This window comes from Zonotrichia albicollis, chromosome 17 (genome assembly GCF_047830755.1).
Source record: "Zonotrichia albicollis isolate bZonAlb1 chromosome 17, bZonAlb1.hap1, whole genome shotgun sequence".
NCBI lineage: Eukaryota > Metazoa > Chordata > Aves > Passeriformes > Passerellidae > Zonotrichia > Zonotrichia albicollis.
The window spans coordinates 4539131-4554635 of record NC_133835.1 but is presented as its reverse complement, the minus strand read 5'-3'; the positions used below and the strand labels follow the sequence as shown (position 1 = coordinate 4554635).

The following is a 15505-nucleotide window of genomic DNA, read 5'->3' as shown; positions in this document are numbered from 1 at the left end:
CTGGAGTATAATTAAATCCTGCAATGCCTTAGTCTGCAGCAGCAAAGCAGAGCTTGCTCATCTTCCCTTTTATTGTGTTTTTCTGTTGTTATAGACACACCAAGGGGCACCTGCCTGTGGGAACATATCCTGCCATGTGCAGAAGAAAAGGAAGGGCCATTTGTCCTCTGAGCTCAGCACCCTCACCCTGGGACAGGCACTGCTCCTGAGGAGGGAAAAACTGCCAAAGACTTGTGCTCAGACTCATCCCATTTCATTTTAAGTGCCTTAAGGAGCTGCTTCAATGAAGTAAATCATCCTTGATGATTCTCCAAAAGAGCCAAGGTCCTTCCTGTGGGCTTCTCACCCCTGAGCAGCCGTGGCCAGCTCAGCTCATTCCACCAAAGGGTCTGAGCCAAAAGCTATCAAAGGCTTGGTACTAGGACACCTCCTGAAGTCAGAGTTTCTGATTTTTGAAGTATTTTGTGTTGTTTATTATTACCCTTTTGTTTTGTGATAACAAGGAAGGAGCACAGGGGCTCTGAGAGCTGCAAAGAAATGTCTTGGGAAAATGAACCCTCAAACTGGAGCCATGGGTATTTTCTCCTGTTCCCTTATCTAACAGGGTGACAGGCTGATGTGAGGAAATGGTCATCAATTTGTGACTATCAGCTTAAAGCTCAGAATTCATTAACCTGTTGGTTGCTAGAATTAAATCTGACAGTTTATATATTCAGCATAAAAGATTCATGCAAAAAAACCTCCTTTCTCCTACTCAGTATCCTCAGGTCTTCACAACAATAAAAACTGTTAGCAAAGGTCTCCCTGTAGCACTAATAAAACACTGCTTGGCACCAAAGAATTTGCTCCACATGTAACTTGATTGTTAAAATATTATCATTCAAATAGACACCAATTTTATGGCTTTCCTCTCCCATTTCTGCCTGCTGCCAAGCTCCCTGTGGAATGGTCAAAGACACAGCAGGTCACCCAGGCTGTGAAAATGGCCATGGTCTGGATGGCTGAAAAATGGTAAAAGGCAGATTTGTCCCCTTTAGGGGGCTGAATTTCAATTGCACATTGTGCTGATCCAGTAGGAAAATGCATTTCCTGTACCAGATGAGAAAATTGACCCACAATGCCCTTTAGCCTTGCTTTTTGGGACTCACACCTGAATCTTTAAGCCTCTATTCAATGAATTCTGCCATGTTACACAAAAAACTAAATATTCCTTTCTGATACTTATGGTTGTACCTTACACACCTGTATCTCCATTTTGCTTTTCTCCTGATACAATAAGCAAAGCATCTCTAATATTCATAATAATTTCAAGTACTTAATGCCTTTCACCAAAGTTCTCAATTTCCTGCTCTCATATTCACACACAGTTGAAGAAAATGTAGCTCTAGTTCATCTTTAAGAAGAAACTTGTTATGTACCTCCAAACTCTTAGCTAAATTGAAGGCACAGTGTCAGGCAGGAGAAACTCAGCTTGAATGATTTCCGAACAATATCCCTGAGGTATATTATAGGAGATGTTAATTAACACAGATAATTTGGCTTATAATATCAGAAGCCTAGATTGATAATCTCATTTCTCATTAAATAGTACAAAATTAAAAGATGACATTAAATAGTACAAAATTAAAAGTGACGACTGCTTGCCCTGTATTGAATCAACTCATGTGATGCAGACATTTAAACAGGAACTCAGAAAAAGCACACCAGGAATTTTCCTTTCCAAGTACTAAGAATGTGCCTTTCAAGGGGATCTAACTTTCTGAATTACCCAAGGGCATGATAATTTCACCCTTAGCGCCCTTTTTATTGTTTTGCTGGTCCTTCACTCTAGTCCTAATTTTCATATACAAGGTTCTCTCTGTGGGATTTTCAAGAACTAGAAACTGCCACCCTTTTGTGGCATTAATGAATCAACTTTCAGCATAACTGCCTGAGGCAGGCTCATGTGATGCCACTAAGAGGCTGCAGAGATCTGAGCAGCACTGCTCCCTCTGTACCAATGGGGATCCACAAACCAAAGTCACCAGTGGCAAAGCAAAACAAAAGCACCAGCAGAGATTGTGAATTTAGAGTTTCTCCACCACAGAATCAAGGTCATTGGGTTTGCAAACAACTCCTTTGTAAGGCTGGGCAGAACTACTGTGCAGTAAAGGCAGAATCAGACAAAAGATGCAGGGAGAGGGATGCAGGAAAGGCAGGCTCAAGTTGAGCAGATAATGCCCAAAATCACAGAAAATGAAGAATTACCTGGAGATTAAATTCCGAGCCAATGGCTACAAATTTTCTCCATTTTTACTTTGTTGCAGATAGAAGGACAAGTTTCAGCTACTTTCAGTTCTCTAACATAAGATGGAAGCAACAGCATGGCCCTTCCTTCTAGGAAAGTATTCCTACGTGCAATAATGAGTAAAACTAAGTACACAGATACATCCAATAATTTTTTTTCCTGGGAGAATAGCTTGAGTATAAAACCAGAAAAAACCCACTGTTGCTAGGTGCGTTGTAAATAACACTACAGCTGACTTCTCTTAAATTTTTTAGCATCATGTATAACAAAATTTCCCTTTATTTCATGCTTGGAAGATCAATAATCAAATAATAATGCTCAAGTGTAACACGAGGCTTGGTCTATAGAAATTAATTTTTCCTCCTGGCTGGCTGTTGATATGAAAATATTTATTTCACCTTTGCTCATTCCTTCTTAATATATTTTAAATATTTAAACTCTCTTCTCTTATTCAGATTTATGTATTTCCTTTAAGATGTAAATTAATAAACTGATCCATCTGTACCTGTGTGCTGGCAGCATGCTAAAGCATATCACATATTATTTACTGATATACCTCTGAGAACCACAGGAAGAGAGACCAAAACCATATTGCTCCAACAAAAAAGTTTTCTATTTTCTGAACCCCGCCCCAAAATAATTGCAGGCTCTTCTCAAACGTCCTTCTGCAGTGTCCTACAGCTCCACCACACAGAGCAGGGCATTGACAAGGCAATCACACCTAAGGGGAGCATTTATCTAAACTCTGAAACCCTCAGAACTAACACATGCTCTGGAAATTTGATTTTCTCCATAACAGTAGTATAGGTGGATTGACAGAACCAACTGTGTGTTAATAAAGCAGATGGACCTTCAAATATCCAGCACACAAAAACCAGCCTGTGGCCATGTCCTGCAGATAAAACCCCTCAGAGTGTTATTTCCAAGCTGGGAGTGGGATATAAATTCTCAAATTGAGGTCTAAAGATGTCATATGTGAATAATCTATGAAGGACTAACTCAGCCCTCCTGACAATAACAGATTCAAAGGCAGAAATATCCTCAAAATCACATTGGAGGCTTTCAGGAAAGAGTTGAGGAGTAAAGATTAAGAACACTTGCATTCTTCCTTTCTCTTGTGAATGTATTATAGATGAATGTCAGCCTCCAGCAAATCAATCATAGCACCATTCACATGGTTTAGATTGATATAGGAACACCTAAAAGTTATTTTTAAAGGGCAATGTGGAGTCAAGCTCTGCAGGTTATCCCATGAAAAAAAAAAGGCAAAAAATGAAACGCCTGTGCCACAAGGGAGAATATTTCTGCTTACTGAGGCATCACCTTTCTTTTGGCAATAGAACAAAATAGATCAAAGAATATCTAAGTTTATATTAATCCTATTAGGTTGCATGGAAGAGTTCTCATTGTTATCTATAGATCATTAACAATGCCGAGTTCACGATCGTTACTTTTATAAACAGCCACATTGAAATTATTTATCATGAGCACTGGGGAACATCAGAAGTGTCTTAATGCTGAAAGTGACTTTGGATTTGGTGTACCTCCATTTCAGATGAATGAAAATACAATTAATCTTATTTTAAATATCCTTCTGTATTATTCTGAAGATGTTCTTGCAGCCTATGCTCCATCTCTGTGCTACAGCAGAATGAAATAACTCAAGACCAAGTACAGACATTGCCTTACAGTCACACCCCTACATGCTCTCCAACTCACCATCCCCTGAACAACAGAGGAAATATTAGAATAATTACTGTATATTAATAATTTTTCATCTTCCTGTTGCCCTGATTTTTTAGGATTTTCTAAGCCTTCTGATGTTGACATTCTTGCAGTGAACTTTCTCACACACTCTCTGTAAATAACTCGTTTTTCATTCCTTTATGGAGGAGGAGAGAGTTGATGGACTGTTGGTTTGCCCAGTGTCATTGGAGAGGTGGCACTGTCACCCTCCAATCCACTGTCACTCTTGGAAATCTCTAAATGTTGGAGTCAGAACATAAACTTCCCTTTTTTCTTCCCCTTGAGAACAGCGGTGTGAGCTTGTGTTCTTTCATGTCCCATGGTGACATCTTCCCAATTCGGAAGGACCATAAAAATTGGAGAACTGCAGTGCAAAATCAAAATTCCTTTTTTCTGTCAGGCTGATGGGATAAGGGGTTGACCTATCCCTGCCCAGAGAAAGCTCTGAATAGCAGAGCTTTACAGGGAGGTGTGAGGGAAATCCACTTCAGGCTCCTCCCAGGAGCTGTTCAGCCCCATCTGAGGCAGGCTGGGAGATGAAGGATGCAGGATCCATAGTCCCATCCACCAGGAGAAGGCTTCCCACCAGGATTTCCACTGGGCAGGACCCTTGGCACCATCTCACTGCTGGGCAGGGAGGTTGCTCAGCCCTTTGGCTCAAACCTGGGCTTGCCTTAAGCAACTGGGCACAGCATGGCATCCCACCAAGAGGGGACTCATGAGGGAAATAAACCCCACACAACCAAAAGGTAGAACAGCTAACCAAACAACAGCAAAGAGTATTTCATCTCACCTGAATGAATAAAACACATTGAGGAGGAAAAACCACCTTGTTTTTGTGTATTGTGGGTGCCAAAAGCACTTCACAATAGGTTACTCATGTTACTTCCCACTGAGGGAATGGGATCCATTTCTGGAAATGGAATTGAGAGAATTTCACAAATGGGGCAGTGTGCAGAATAGACTGAAAGAAAAGGGAAGAGGATAGGAAAATTGAAGCTTGAAATAAATGGATTTATTAAGGTTAGCCTAAGAACAGTCAGGACGGTTATACAGGGGAAGAATTCTGAGCTTGTCAGAGTTAATAAAAAGCTAAAATTCTCCCCAAGACTCCCTCCCCCTTATTCCTCCTGCCCTTCTGCTTTTCATACACACATCTGTAAGTCAATGAAATGGACTCATTATAGGAAATAATTTTATCATTTAGATGTGGCATGTAAATATTGCACTTTCTGCAAACATGTGTAATAGGCCACAATGCAATTAAAGAAATCAGAGTGAAAATTTATAAAAAATCTCTACCAATTTTATGTACAGATGCATTTGCTGGAAAAGGCATTATTCACTGAATGCAGTTAAAGTGCAGTAAATCGACTTTGAGAAAAATCACAAGACTTTTCAATAAAAAGACAAAATAGCAACACTGCTAAGACAGCAGGTGGTAAAACGAGATACAGGAATGTTCCCCCATATAAAGAAATAAAACAAAACAAAGCTGTGTGATTTTACTGCTCTTTTCCAGGAGAAAAAAACATCCTTAAAGGACTCAGAAAATAGGCTCCTAAATTTGCTCATATGGAGTACCAGAGATTGAAAGGCAAACTTTGAAATACATTACTCAGAAAAATCAGAGAAGGGATGGTGCTTAAAGAATGAATTTTTTTTTTTTTGAGCTTGTCAATGCAATTTGGGGCCAAGCCACAACACAGCTGGGGGACCACCAGTGATATGGGATATTTAATTAAATCCAGTAGTTTGCATCTGGAGCAATTTGCTCCTGAGTACTTAGTGGGCATCCTTCAAAAGCATTAAGAACCTGTCAGTGAGATACAGAAATCCAAAATGAAAGAAACCCATTATGAAAGAGGGGACTATGGTGTTTTTAAAATAATACCCATGGGAAAACCTTCAAGAAAAAATAACACCCATGGGAAAAACTTCTCTTGTGAAAACTGGAAGTAAAAGCTTCAAGGTCCCACAGGGAGGTAATGAACACCTGCTGGACCCCTCTGCAAGGCAGGGGGTTTTTATAAGTGACTCCAATTGCTGCTGTCAGCAGAGGAGCCTGGCAGGATGAGTGGCAGCAACAGGTAAGGCAGTGTGGGCTCAGAAGGGAAATTTGTCCATCTGTGCTGTTGCCTTGCACCAAACACAAATTCACTGAGATGGAAGAGAGCGATGAGTACAGAACCCAAATCAGGGAGTGACCTGCAGGTGAGTTCCCCACATCAGCCCCATGTCACCATGGAGAGCATACCACCATCAGCATGTCACCACTGAGAGCAGGACCCAGCTCAGACAGGCAGCAAGGTTATCTGCAAGGTGCCCACTCCATGCCATGGGCGTCTGGGCAGCTCCCTGCCCCTAAATGACCAGGGAAGGGATGGCACTCCTGTACCTGGCACTGGTGAGGTCACACCTTGAGTCCTCTGTCCAGTTCTGCAATAACCTTGAGGGGATGGAGTGTGTCCAGAGAAGGGAATGGAGCTGAGCAAGGGGCTGTGAGGAGCAGCTGGGCTTGTTTAACATGGAGAAGAGGGTCAGAGGGAACCTTCTCCCTCTTCACAACTCCTGACAGGAGGGTGCAGCCAGGTGGGGTCAGGCTCTGTTCCCACAAGGGACAGGACAAGAGAAAACAGCCTCAAGCTGTGCCAGGGGAGGTTCAGGTTGGACATCAGGAGGAATTTCTTCACAGAAAGGGTGGTCAGGCATTGAAGGGGCTGCCACAGAGGTGGTGGAGTCACCATCCCTGGAGGTGTTCAGGAAATGACTGCAGATGGCACTCAGTGCTCTGGGCTGGTTGATAAGGTGGTGAGTGGTGAAAGGTTGGACTCCATGGTCTTGGAGGTCTTCTCCAACCTTAACGATTGTGTGATCTGTAAATCCTCTAGTCTGCAGCAGGATCTGTTTGTCTGTGCTAGCAAAGCCTCACTATATCAAAATTCCTTTTTTCTGGACTTCATTGCACAGCCAGCCCAGCAGCCCAGCTGGATTAGGAATGTGGGAAGTGTGTTAAATCCAGAAACTGAGCAAATACCTCCACGAGCATTAAAGACAAGGCAGGCACTCCCAGAATCATTACCAGCAGGCCTTGTTCATCATGGAAGAGGGGGCAGGATGGAGAGCTGGAGCCTCCTCCACCCTCGTGTGGGGATGTTCAGTCTCCAGTTCCACATCCCGCTGTGCTGCAGCACTGCAAAGGCATCTGAAGTGATGCTGAGAGGGTAATAACCCCGACAGTGCCTGCAGCAATCCTTCCTGGAGGTTAACAGCGGGAGGCAAGGAGGCTGAAGCATTCATGAAAGCAGAGTGTGAAAAGCAGAATCAACAGCTGAGTTGGCCTTTTAGTCAGCGCCTGCTTTCAGCAGCTCTGTTATCAGAGGAGAATGAGGGAGGAAGGAGAGGAGGGAAGTGTGAAGAAAAAAGACAAAACACCCACCTGACAGGTGCTCCCCGGGACTGAGCAGGTTTCAGCATGACAGTGATGGTGGTGTCAGTCTCGTTGAGGGGAGAGTCCGTGTCGTACTCCGGCATGGATGGAGCTGCAGCAGAACAAAGAACAACTTCATCAGGCACCAGCCCTTGGTAGGGATGGCAATTGAATGGTATATATAAACATTATATTAACATTTTCCAAATGAAATATCAAAATACTTCCCAGTGTTATGACGAGAATGATCAAAACTGCTTTAATATCTGTAAGAGCTGAAATGAGGGATGCGGGACTCCAGGGGCTCTCCAAAATGCAGTTTATTGTATACAAAATGCAGTTTATTCCATCCAAGAGGTTACAGCAGTCCAGGGTTGTGGGTGACAGAGCTGTGCCCACAGCTGTCAGCTCCAGCTGCAGGCAGGCCTGGAGACCCTTTGGTTTTGGTTACAATTCATTATACACTTTGCTGATCATCTTAATACAGTAGAACCAATCTATAGCTTAACTTTTGTCTATAGCCTATCATAACTACTGTAATTACCATATTCATGTTACTGTTCTCCAATCACTAAAAGTCAGTACATTACAGTTTCAGCTAGAAGTTGTTATTCAGATTTCTTGCAGTGGAAAATCCTGAGACCTTTTTCTACTTGCCACATTTGCTGACTTGTTTGCCTGTGCTATCTTTGTGCTTGGTAAAAACATCTTGTTTGAGGTGGGTTTATCTTTTGCTCTAAGTCATAAAAACCCCTTCTAATGAACAAGCCCTTTACCTCCTTGGTTATCCAGTAAGACTGGCTCAGCAATTCTTTTCCTCTGTATCAAAACTTGCTTCCATCTCTATTCCTTCTTCAGACTCTACATTCAAAAATCTTTCTGCTAAGCATAGATATCTGTGAGACTTTCTTGTCAAACTTTCATCCTTCCCAACAAATATTTGTACACTCTTTTTCCATTCCAATTAAATGGGAATTGGACAATCTTCAAGCTGGCTTTGAAAATCCCATCTTGAATTTTTAAGACTTAGTAAGGCCTTGAGGTGAGGAAAGGAAACTGCATAGACACTATAAAAAACCCCAGACTATTAGGATGAGTGAATCAGTGGCAGAGCTAAAACTATCCCTGAATCCTGAATCTTTTTCCCTGCTCTGGTCAGTAGATTTGCCCTCTCACATCTTAAGAGGTTATAATGCACAGGCTTAAGCTGTGTCCCCTTGATTAGCTGGAGGGTGTGCTAGGTAACACAAAAGACGAAAAGAGAGGAGCACAAATTAGCCAGGTTATTTTTGCACCCAAACCCAGAACATTTTACCCCAGTGCTTAAGTGCTGCTGACTCAACCAGGCAGCTGCAGAGAACCCAGTGCCACCCTGGGGCAGTGCCCAGCCAACCCCATCCCTGACGTGTTCCCCCAGCAATACAGAAACCCACTGAATAAAAATCCATTCAGCCAAACTCTAGTTTCTCCTTCTGCATAGTCATCTTCTCTTAGGACCATTCCATGAAAGCAAGACATCTTTCCTTAGGAAATATGTTTCACTTATTGCTTCTTTCCCCAGGAGCAGGGATCTGTTTGGGACAAGTTTTACTGCTGAAGACCTGAAAAGACCATGAGGTCAGAGCAGTACCAAATTTGTTCCAAAGATGCATGTTTTGCTAAAATAACTGTAAAGTATAAAGCAAAGAGAAGAATTCACAAAAATTCATGCAAGTTCATCTGTAGCTCACAAGGGCAAGCTGCATTGTGGGGGATCCCATATTTAATCCTCTCATAGTGATTTCCACTGTAATCCTGTTTACAATCAGGATTTTTATCTAAATGCCTGAAAACTGTCAAGAATGGGGGCTGCTATTATCAGCTCAGCTGCTGGCTTCCCTGTCAATAAGCTGGGGATGTGTTCAGAGTGAATGTCAACTGCTTAAGAAGGATTTCTCTGGAATAAGGTGCTCTCCCATCAAGGGGAAGCAGTGACTCCTTGAAAGGAGACACATCCCCAGGGGTCTTCCACAGCAGAGGTCACTGGAGATTCTGGAGATCACAGAATGGTTTGGGTTGGAAGGGTTCTTAAAGATCATCCATTCCAACCCCTGCCATGGCAGGGACACCTTCCACTATCCCAGGTTGCTCCAAGCCCTGTCCAGCCTGGCCTTGGGCACTGCCAGCGATCCAGGGGCAGCCCCAGCTGCTCTGGGCACCCTGTGCCAGGGCCTGCCCACCCTCACAGGGAAGGATTTCTTCCTAACATCCAACCTGCCCTCTACAAGGTTAAAACCATTCCCTGTCACTCCAGGCCCTTGTCCAAAGTCTCTCTCCAGCCTTCCTGAAGCCTCTTTGGGTACTACTGTAGAAAGCTGCAATGAGGTGACCCCAGAGCCTCCTCCCCTCCAGGGCAGCACCCCCAGCTCTCCCAGCCTGGCTCAGAGGAGAGGGGCTCCAGCTCTCAGAGCATCTCTGTGGCCTCCTCTGTACTCAATCCAACATCTCCATGCCCTTCTGTTCCAGACTGCAATGCAAGATGTTTTCCATTACCATCTGTATGGCAGATTATCTTTGTCAAGTGGGCAGTTTGCCTTATCTCTCTCTGAGTGATCACAATCACTCCTCCCTCAGGAGGGGACATTGCTGATAACAGTTATTGAATGTCACTGCATGGCTGATAAGAACTACAGCATCCCACTGGGAGATGTCAGCCCAGAGGGAGGAGCCAAGCATTCCTACCTGGATATAATCTGGAGGTTCTGGAACACCAGCACAGCTTCTCCACTGGATTCCCCAGAGGAACAGCAGCTGCCTCTGCCACTGCATCTTCAGAGGCAGAGACTGCACCTTTCTCCAGGATCCCTGCTCCAGCAGAACCAGCCCTGACACTGCAGGAGGGCTGAGCCACAATTCCAATGGGACTGCTGCCAACAGCCTGACCCACAGGGTGTCAGCTTGGGTTCTGACTCTGGCAGTGTTGTTCTAGTGCACTGCATTGTTTATTTTTTTTTCCTCCCTATTAAGGAATTGTTATTTCCTGCTCCCATATTTTTTGCCTGAGAGTCCCTTAATTTAAAATTTATAGCAATTGGGAGGGGTGGGGAGGGTTTACATTCTCCGTTTCAGGGGAGGCTCCTGCCTTCCTTAGCAGACTCCTGTGTTTCCAAACCAAGACACCTTTCTGTGCTGAGCACCCCAGAGCTGGATGCAGAGCTCCAGGTGAAGTCTCATGAGGGCAGAGGAGGAAAATCCCCTCCCTCATAAGCCCCTGCTCTGGCCAGAGGAGACAGTGCTACAGCATGACTTAGTGCACCCATAGGAACAAATTCACCCACATTGCTACAGCACAGGTGGCTTTTGATGTGAAAAAAAACCAAAATACAGCCTCACAAGGACATTCCTGCGAAAGCAAAAATCCTTCTCCCTAATAACCTCAAAGCTGCCTCTTAGAGCAAATTTAATGGTAATTTTCAAATTATTTGGAAAATGTATCAGAAACTTGACCATGCAATGAGAGAATTCAATGCCAGAGACTACCCCCATGCATGGAGTTTGTACCCACCTATAGAGAGCCATATATCTGGGAGATGGGGGGTAAAAAAGTCAATAAACCAAGCTCAGTATGCATATAATTGGCACTCATACAGACTGTTAGGACAATTTGTCACTCAGGGGATGATAAAATGCAAAGAAACTGAATCAGAGGAGAAAAGGCCCCCAAACCATTGCTGTGGTTTTTTATTTCTCTGGTCACAAGGGAATGGAGCGCATGCTGTGCTGTCCCTTCACAGCAGGGCTGCAGAACCCCCCAACAGCCCATGGAGCTGTTTGGACACTTAATGGCTTTTACTTCAAGTGGTTCAGGGCTTGAGTGCTAAATGTGAAGGTTCAAACCCTGAGCAGAGGGAGGAGATGTGCTTTGCTTCCTAAAAATTTACCCTGTCACTTACTGCTCACAACTTGCTATTATTAACTGATTTTGAAATAGGGCAGTGGAAAATCTATACTGTAGTGCAATCTTTTCTACAATAACCAGCCATAATTTCAAGCATTACCAGTGTCCTGAATGTTCCAGATGTGTATTTTGACTTTACTGAAAAAAAAAACCTGTTAAAATAGTCCAAAAAATGACAGCTTTTCTCTCTGTTAGAAAACCTATTTTAAAAATCTATTTTAGTGCTATCAACTAAATGTTAAATTCCACATATATCTGCCCAATATCACCACTACATTCGTTTTTTTTATAACTGCCCTGCTTCCCTTTTTTTTTCCACACCTTTTTGGCATTGCCTCTTTATTTTAGTGCCTTTCACATTCTTATGTGCCACAAGCCCTCTCTCTGCTCTTACCCATTAAAAAACCCAAGGAAAAACAGCTTTCCTCCCTTATTTTTAGGGAGGAAATTATTAATTCCATTACTTCATTGCATCCATTTTGGTACATCCTGAAAATAAAAACCACATTACAGAAGGAGTTCTCCCAGCCAGCCAGATAATGCTAACAATAATTACTATAAGGGTAGTTCATTTGTGCAACTAATGATGGTTCTCATTTCAAATGCTCCACAGATATCCAGGGATACTTAGGACACCCAAAAATTAACCCTTGTAATTGTAACCCAAACAAATAAACATCTGTGGCTGTTTTAAAACTCTGCCCTATGAAACTTGGAGAGACATTAAGCGGAGTATTTTTAATATATTTTTATATTAATATATTTATATTTTTAATAAGTAAATATATATTTAAAATATATGTTTAACATTTAATACATATTTAATATATCTATAATTTTATGCATCAGCTTTGAGTCTAAAGCACAAAGCTCCAGTTTTTTGTTTTTTTCTTTTTTTTCCTTTTTCTCCAAAGCAGTACCTGAAATCTTGGTTGCAATCCTGGTGGTGATGGGTGGCCCAAAGCCCTTGACTGTGCTGGCTTTGATGGTGAATGAGTAGGTGGTGCCTGGGTACAATCCCACAAAGAGGTGATGGGTTTCATTGCGCAGCTTGAAGACTTTCCCTCTCTGGCTGGACAGGTCAGCACTGGGATCCAGAGACCCAACGGCCTTGTATGTGATCTGCAAATGAAGAACAAGGACAGGAGGTGATCAGGGGCCTTCTGCACTGGCCTCTCTCTGCTCCCCTGCTCTGGCACCTCTCGAGGCAGAATGCAAACGCAAGGAATTATTTCAGGGTAATTTCCATAACTCCCATGAGCCATTTTGCATTTGGGTGCTGTCAAACCAACATGAGAATTTTTCCAAGGTTTTACTTAGGGAAAAACTAATTTCCTCTCTCAGTTAAACCTCAGCACATGCTGACTTACAACAAAAGATGTAAAGAGTTACTTTATGTTCCCAAGTGTCACTATAGGACATAAAACAACACAATGTGGACACACAGCTCTCTCAAGGCAAAAGAGAATTTTTAATTTCTGACCCAACATTTATAGATTTCCAAAAGTGACAGTGAATTGGTGTCACAGACGCATTTTATGAAAAATCCTTTCCTTAGGATTTTTTCTCCTGAGAAGCTGACAGGCCTCAGGAATGAAATGTAAACAATGATTATCTGCTGCTGTGGAATGCAACAGCTGCATCTGTGATTGGTCTCACGTGGTTGTTTCTAATTAATGGCCAATCACAGTCAGCAGGCTTGGAATAATAATAATATCACAAGATATTATTATTATTCCATTCTCTCCTTTCCTTGCAAGCCTTCTGATTAAATCCTTTCTTCTATTCTTTTAGTATAGTTTTAATGTAATATATATCATAAAATAATAAATCAAGCCTTCTGAAACATGGAGTCAGAACCTCATCTCTTCCCTCTTCATAGGACCCCTGTGAACACCACCACAGATTGGAAGGTGACAGTGCCACCTCTCCAATGACACTGGACAAACCAACAGTCCATCAAATTACTCCTCCTCCATGAAAGAATGCAAAACAATAAGTTATGCACATAAATTGTGTGAGAAAGTTCATTACAAGAACGTAAACATCAAAAGGCTTAGAAACACTTAAAACAATCAGGGTGACATCCAAGCTCAGAACTTCTGTCATCAAACCAGAGCACACAGCATGGCCAGCAGGATTTTCACATGAGAATCACCCATGCAAGCCCCACAGCTCATGAAAACCCTCAGTGCAAACATGGATACATTTCCTTTTGGCAAATCTTCTCCTCAAAAGGCACCTGAAAACAATGGAAGACTTTTACTGGCAACAAAAGCTTTGGAGGCCTTTTCTTACAGAGAATATGCTGAACTGAAATAATATGTTTAAATATCATGAAATAAATATCACGATATCTTTAGACAACAACTCTTCTCTCTGTGGAAACCAACTTCTGCTGTCCTTTCCCTGCCCTCATTCTCAGCCTCAGAGTGCAGATTTACACATGGTGTAATCTGGTTTACACCTGGTTGAAGCCAGGAGGGCTCCAGACCTGGAGGTGAAGGAACGTCCCCCTGTTAACAGAGTGACAAAACTCCTTTGTCTCCTTAAAAAGGAAAAAAAGACCAGAAGTTTCTCTCTTCAATTAGGTAAAAATATATCTCATAGGATGTGGGGGACTTCACCTCAAACTGAAGGATAGCCAATTGGAGAGGAGCCAAGAAGTCCCACCTGGGCAATTCACTAGAAAAAGAAGAGACCAAAGAAACTAATGGCTTTTGTGGGGTGTTTTACCAGGGGCAAGAACCTTGTTTTTTCTCTGTCAAGAGTTTTGTTATTTTGCCTTTTAATAAAACTTTTTTGTTTCCAGCACTGCCACAGAACCATCATGCTGATTTTATGCCTCCTAAGGTAGCTGAGCTATCTTGGGTGTGAAATAGACCTCCAAAAGCTGATGAGACCTGGCTGGAGGAGACCATATACCATGGAGGGATGTCCTGAGTACACCTGGAGCTGGTGCCAGCACACCTGAAACCTGCCTGAGCTCAGCACGCTCACCCATGGCAACCCTCCTGATGTACAGACACTTCAAGGGAAACTCATGACTTATTTACCAGCCAATTCCTTGCCTGAGCTCCAAATTCAATCCCAAGGCAGCTCAATTTCAGCAGAGCTGTCAATATAATGTACCGTGCTCTGCTGCTCTCCTAACCTTTTTTGATATTATGGGATCCTCACTTATTTGTAATGAAACACTATGAATAAATCAATGTATGTTAATACATGAGGTCTTCAATTTTTTATTAAGGTCTCCACCAGAATCTAATTCCCAGCCTTTCTGAAAGAGCCTTTGAAAATCTTTAAGTCACTTGGTTTATGACAGGAGGAAAATGTTGCATTTTGAGGAAAAATAAATATCCACTGTTTAAAAAGGGAGGCTTTAATAATAACAGGATAAATAAGAGACCAAGACTGATGTTACTGACACCAGAGAAGGGTGAGAGGATGTGAATCCTGTTATTTGGACAGAGAAGAACATTTAGACAGAGCTGACATCCAAGATAAGGCAGCATAACAGAGAAAGGGCATAAATAACACCACCAACAAGAAAGTACAGAAGCAGAACTCTTAAAGAAATTTTAATTAGACAGTTTGCAGGTGATTTCATTAAAAACCAGCTTAATTTTCCAGGAATTACAGTCTGGGTTTAAATTTTTATTACATGCCAGACACCTGAGAAAGAGAGACCTTGGAGCATAATGGTTCTTAAAACAAACAAAAAATTAAAAACAGGAGGAAAATCTCTGCACCCACTGCTTTTCCCTCAGGGCGTCAAGAACCAGCATGGCATGGGACAGTATTTTGAGAGCTCTTATTGCATCAAGGCACTTCAAGGCAAGGGAATTTGTAAGACCATTGGAATTAAATTGAGAAACAAATACTTAAATCAAGAGCCACGACCCTGTCCATGCCATAGCTAAACTCCAAAAAGAAAAATGCATTTAATTTAAAGTTATGTAGGAATGAGCCAATGCAATCTTGTATGCTCTGATGGCACATCTAGAGCTAGAATAATAGAAATTCTATAAAATTACAAAGGGGAATCAGCAAAATAAGAACTGGGGGAGAGGAAAAGGAACTTCCTACACCTGGGGCACTGAAC

The 15505-nt window shown here is 42.4% G+C and overlaps 1 protein-coding gene across 11 annotated transcripts in view; it reads right to left on the bottom strand.

Moving 5' to 3' along the window:
• PTPRT (protein tyrosine phosphatase receptor type T) overlaps positions 1-15505 on the bottom strand; it is a 477859-nt gene that overhangs the window by 115525 nt on the left and 346829 nt on the right. For all 11 annotated transcript variants that reach the window (XM_074553619.1, XM_074553620.1, XM_074553627.1 and 8 more), the window contains exons 10-11: positions 12321-12522; positions 7473-7575 (exon numbers count right to left, since the gene is read on the bottom strand). In XM_074553619.1, coding sequence (XP_074409720.1) covers positions 7473-7575; positions 12321-12522 — 305 coding nt within the window. The remainder of the gene's footprint in view (positions 1-7472; positions 7576-12320; positions 12523-15505) is intronic.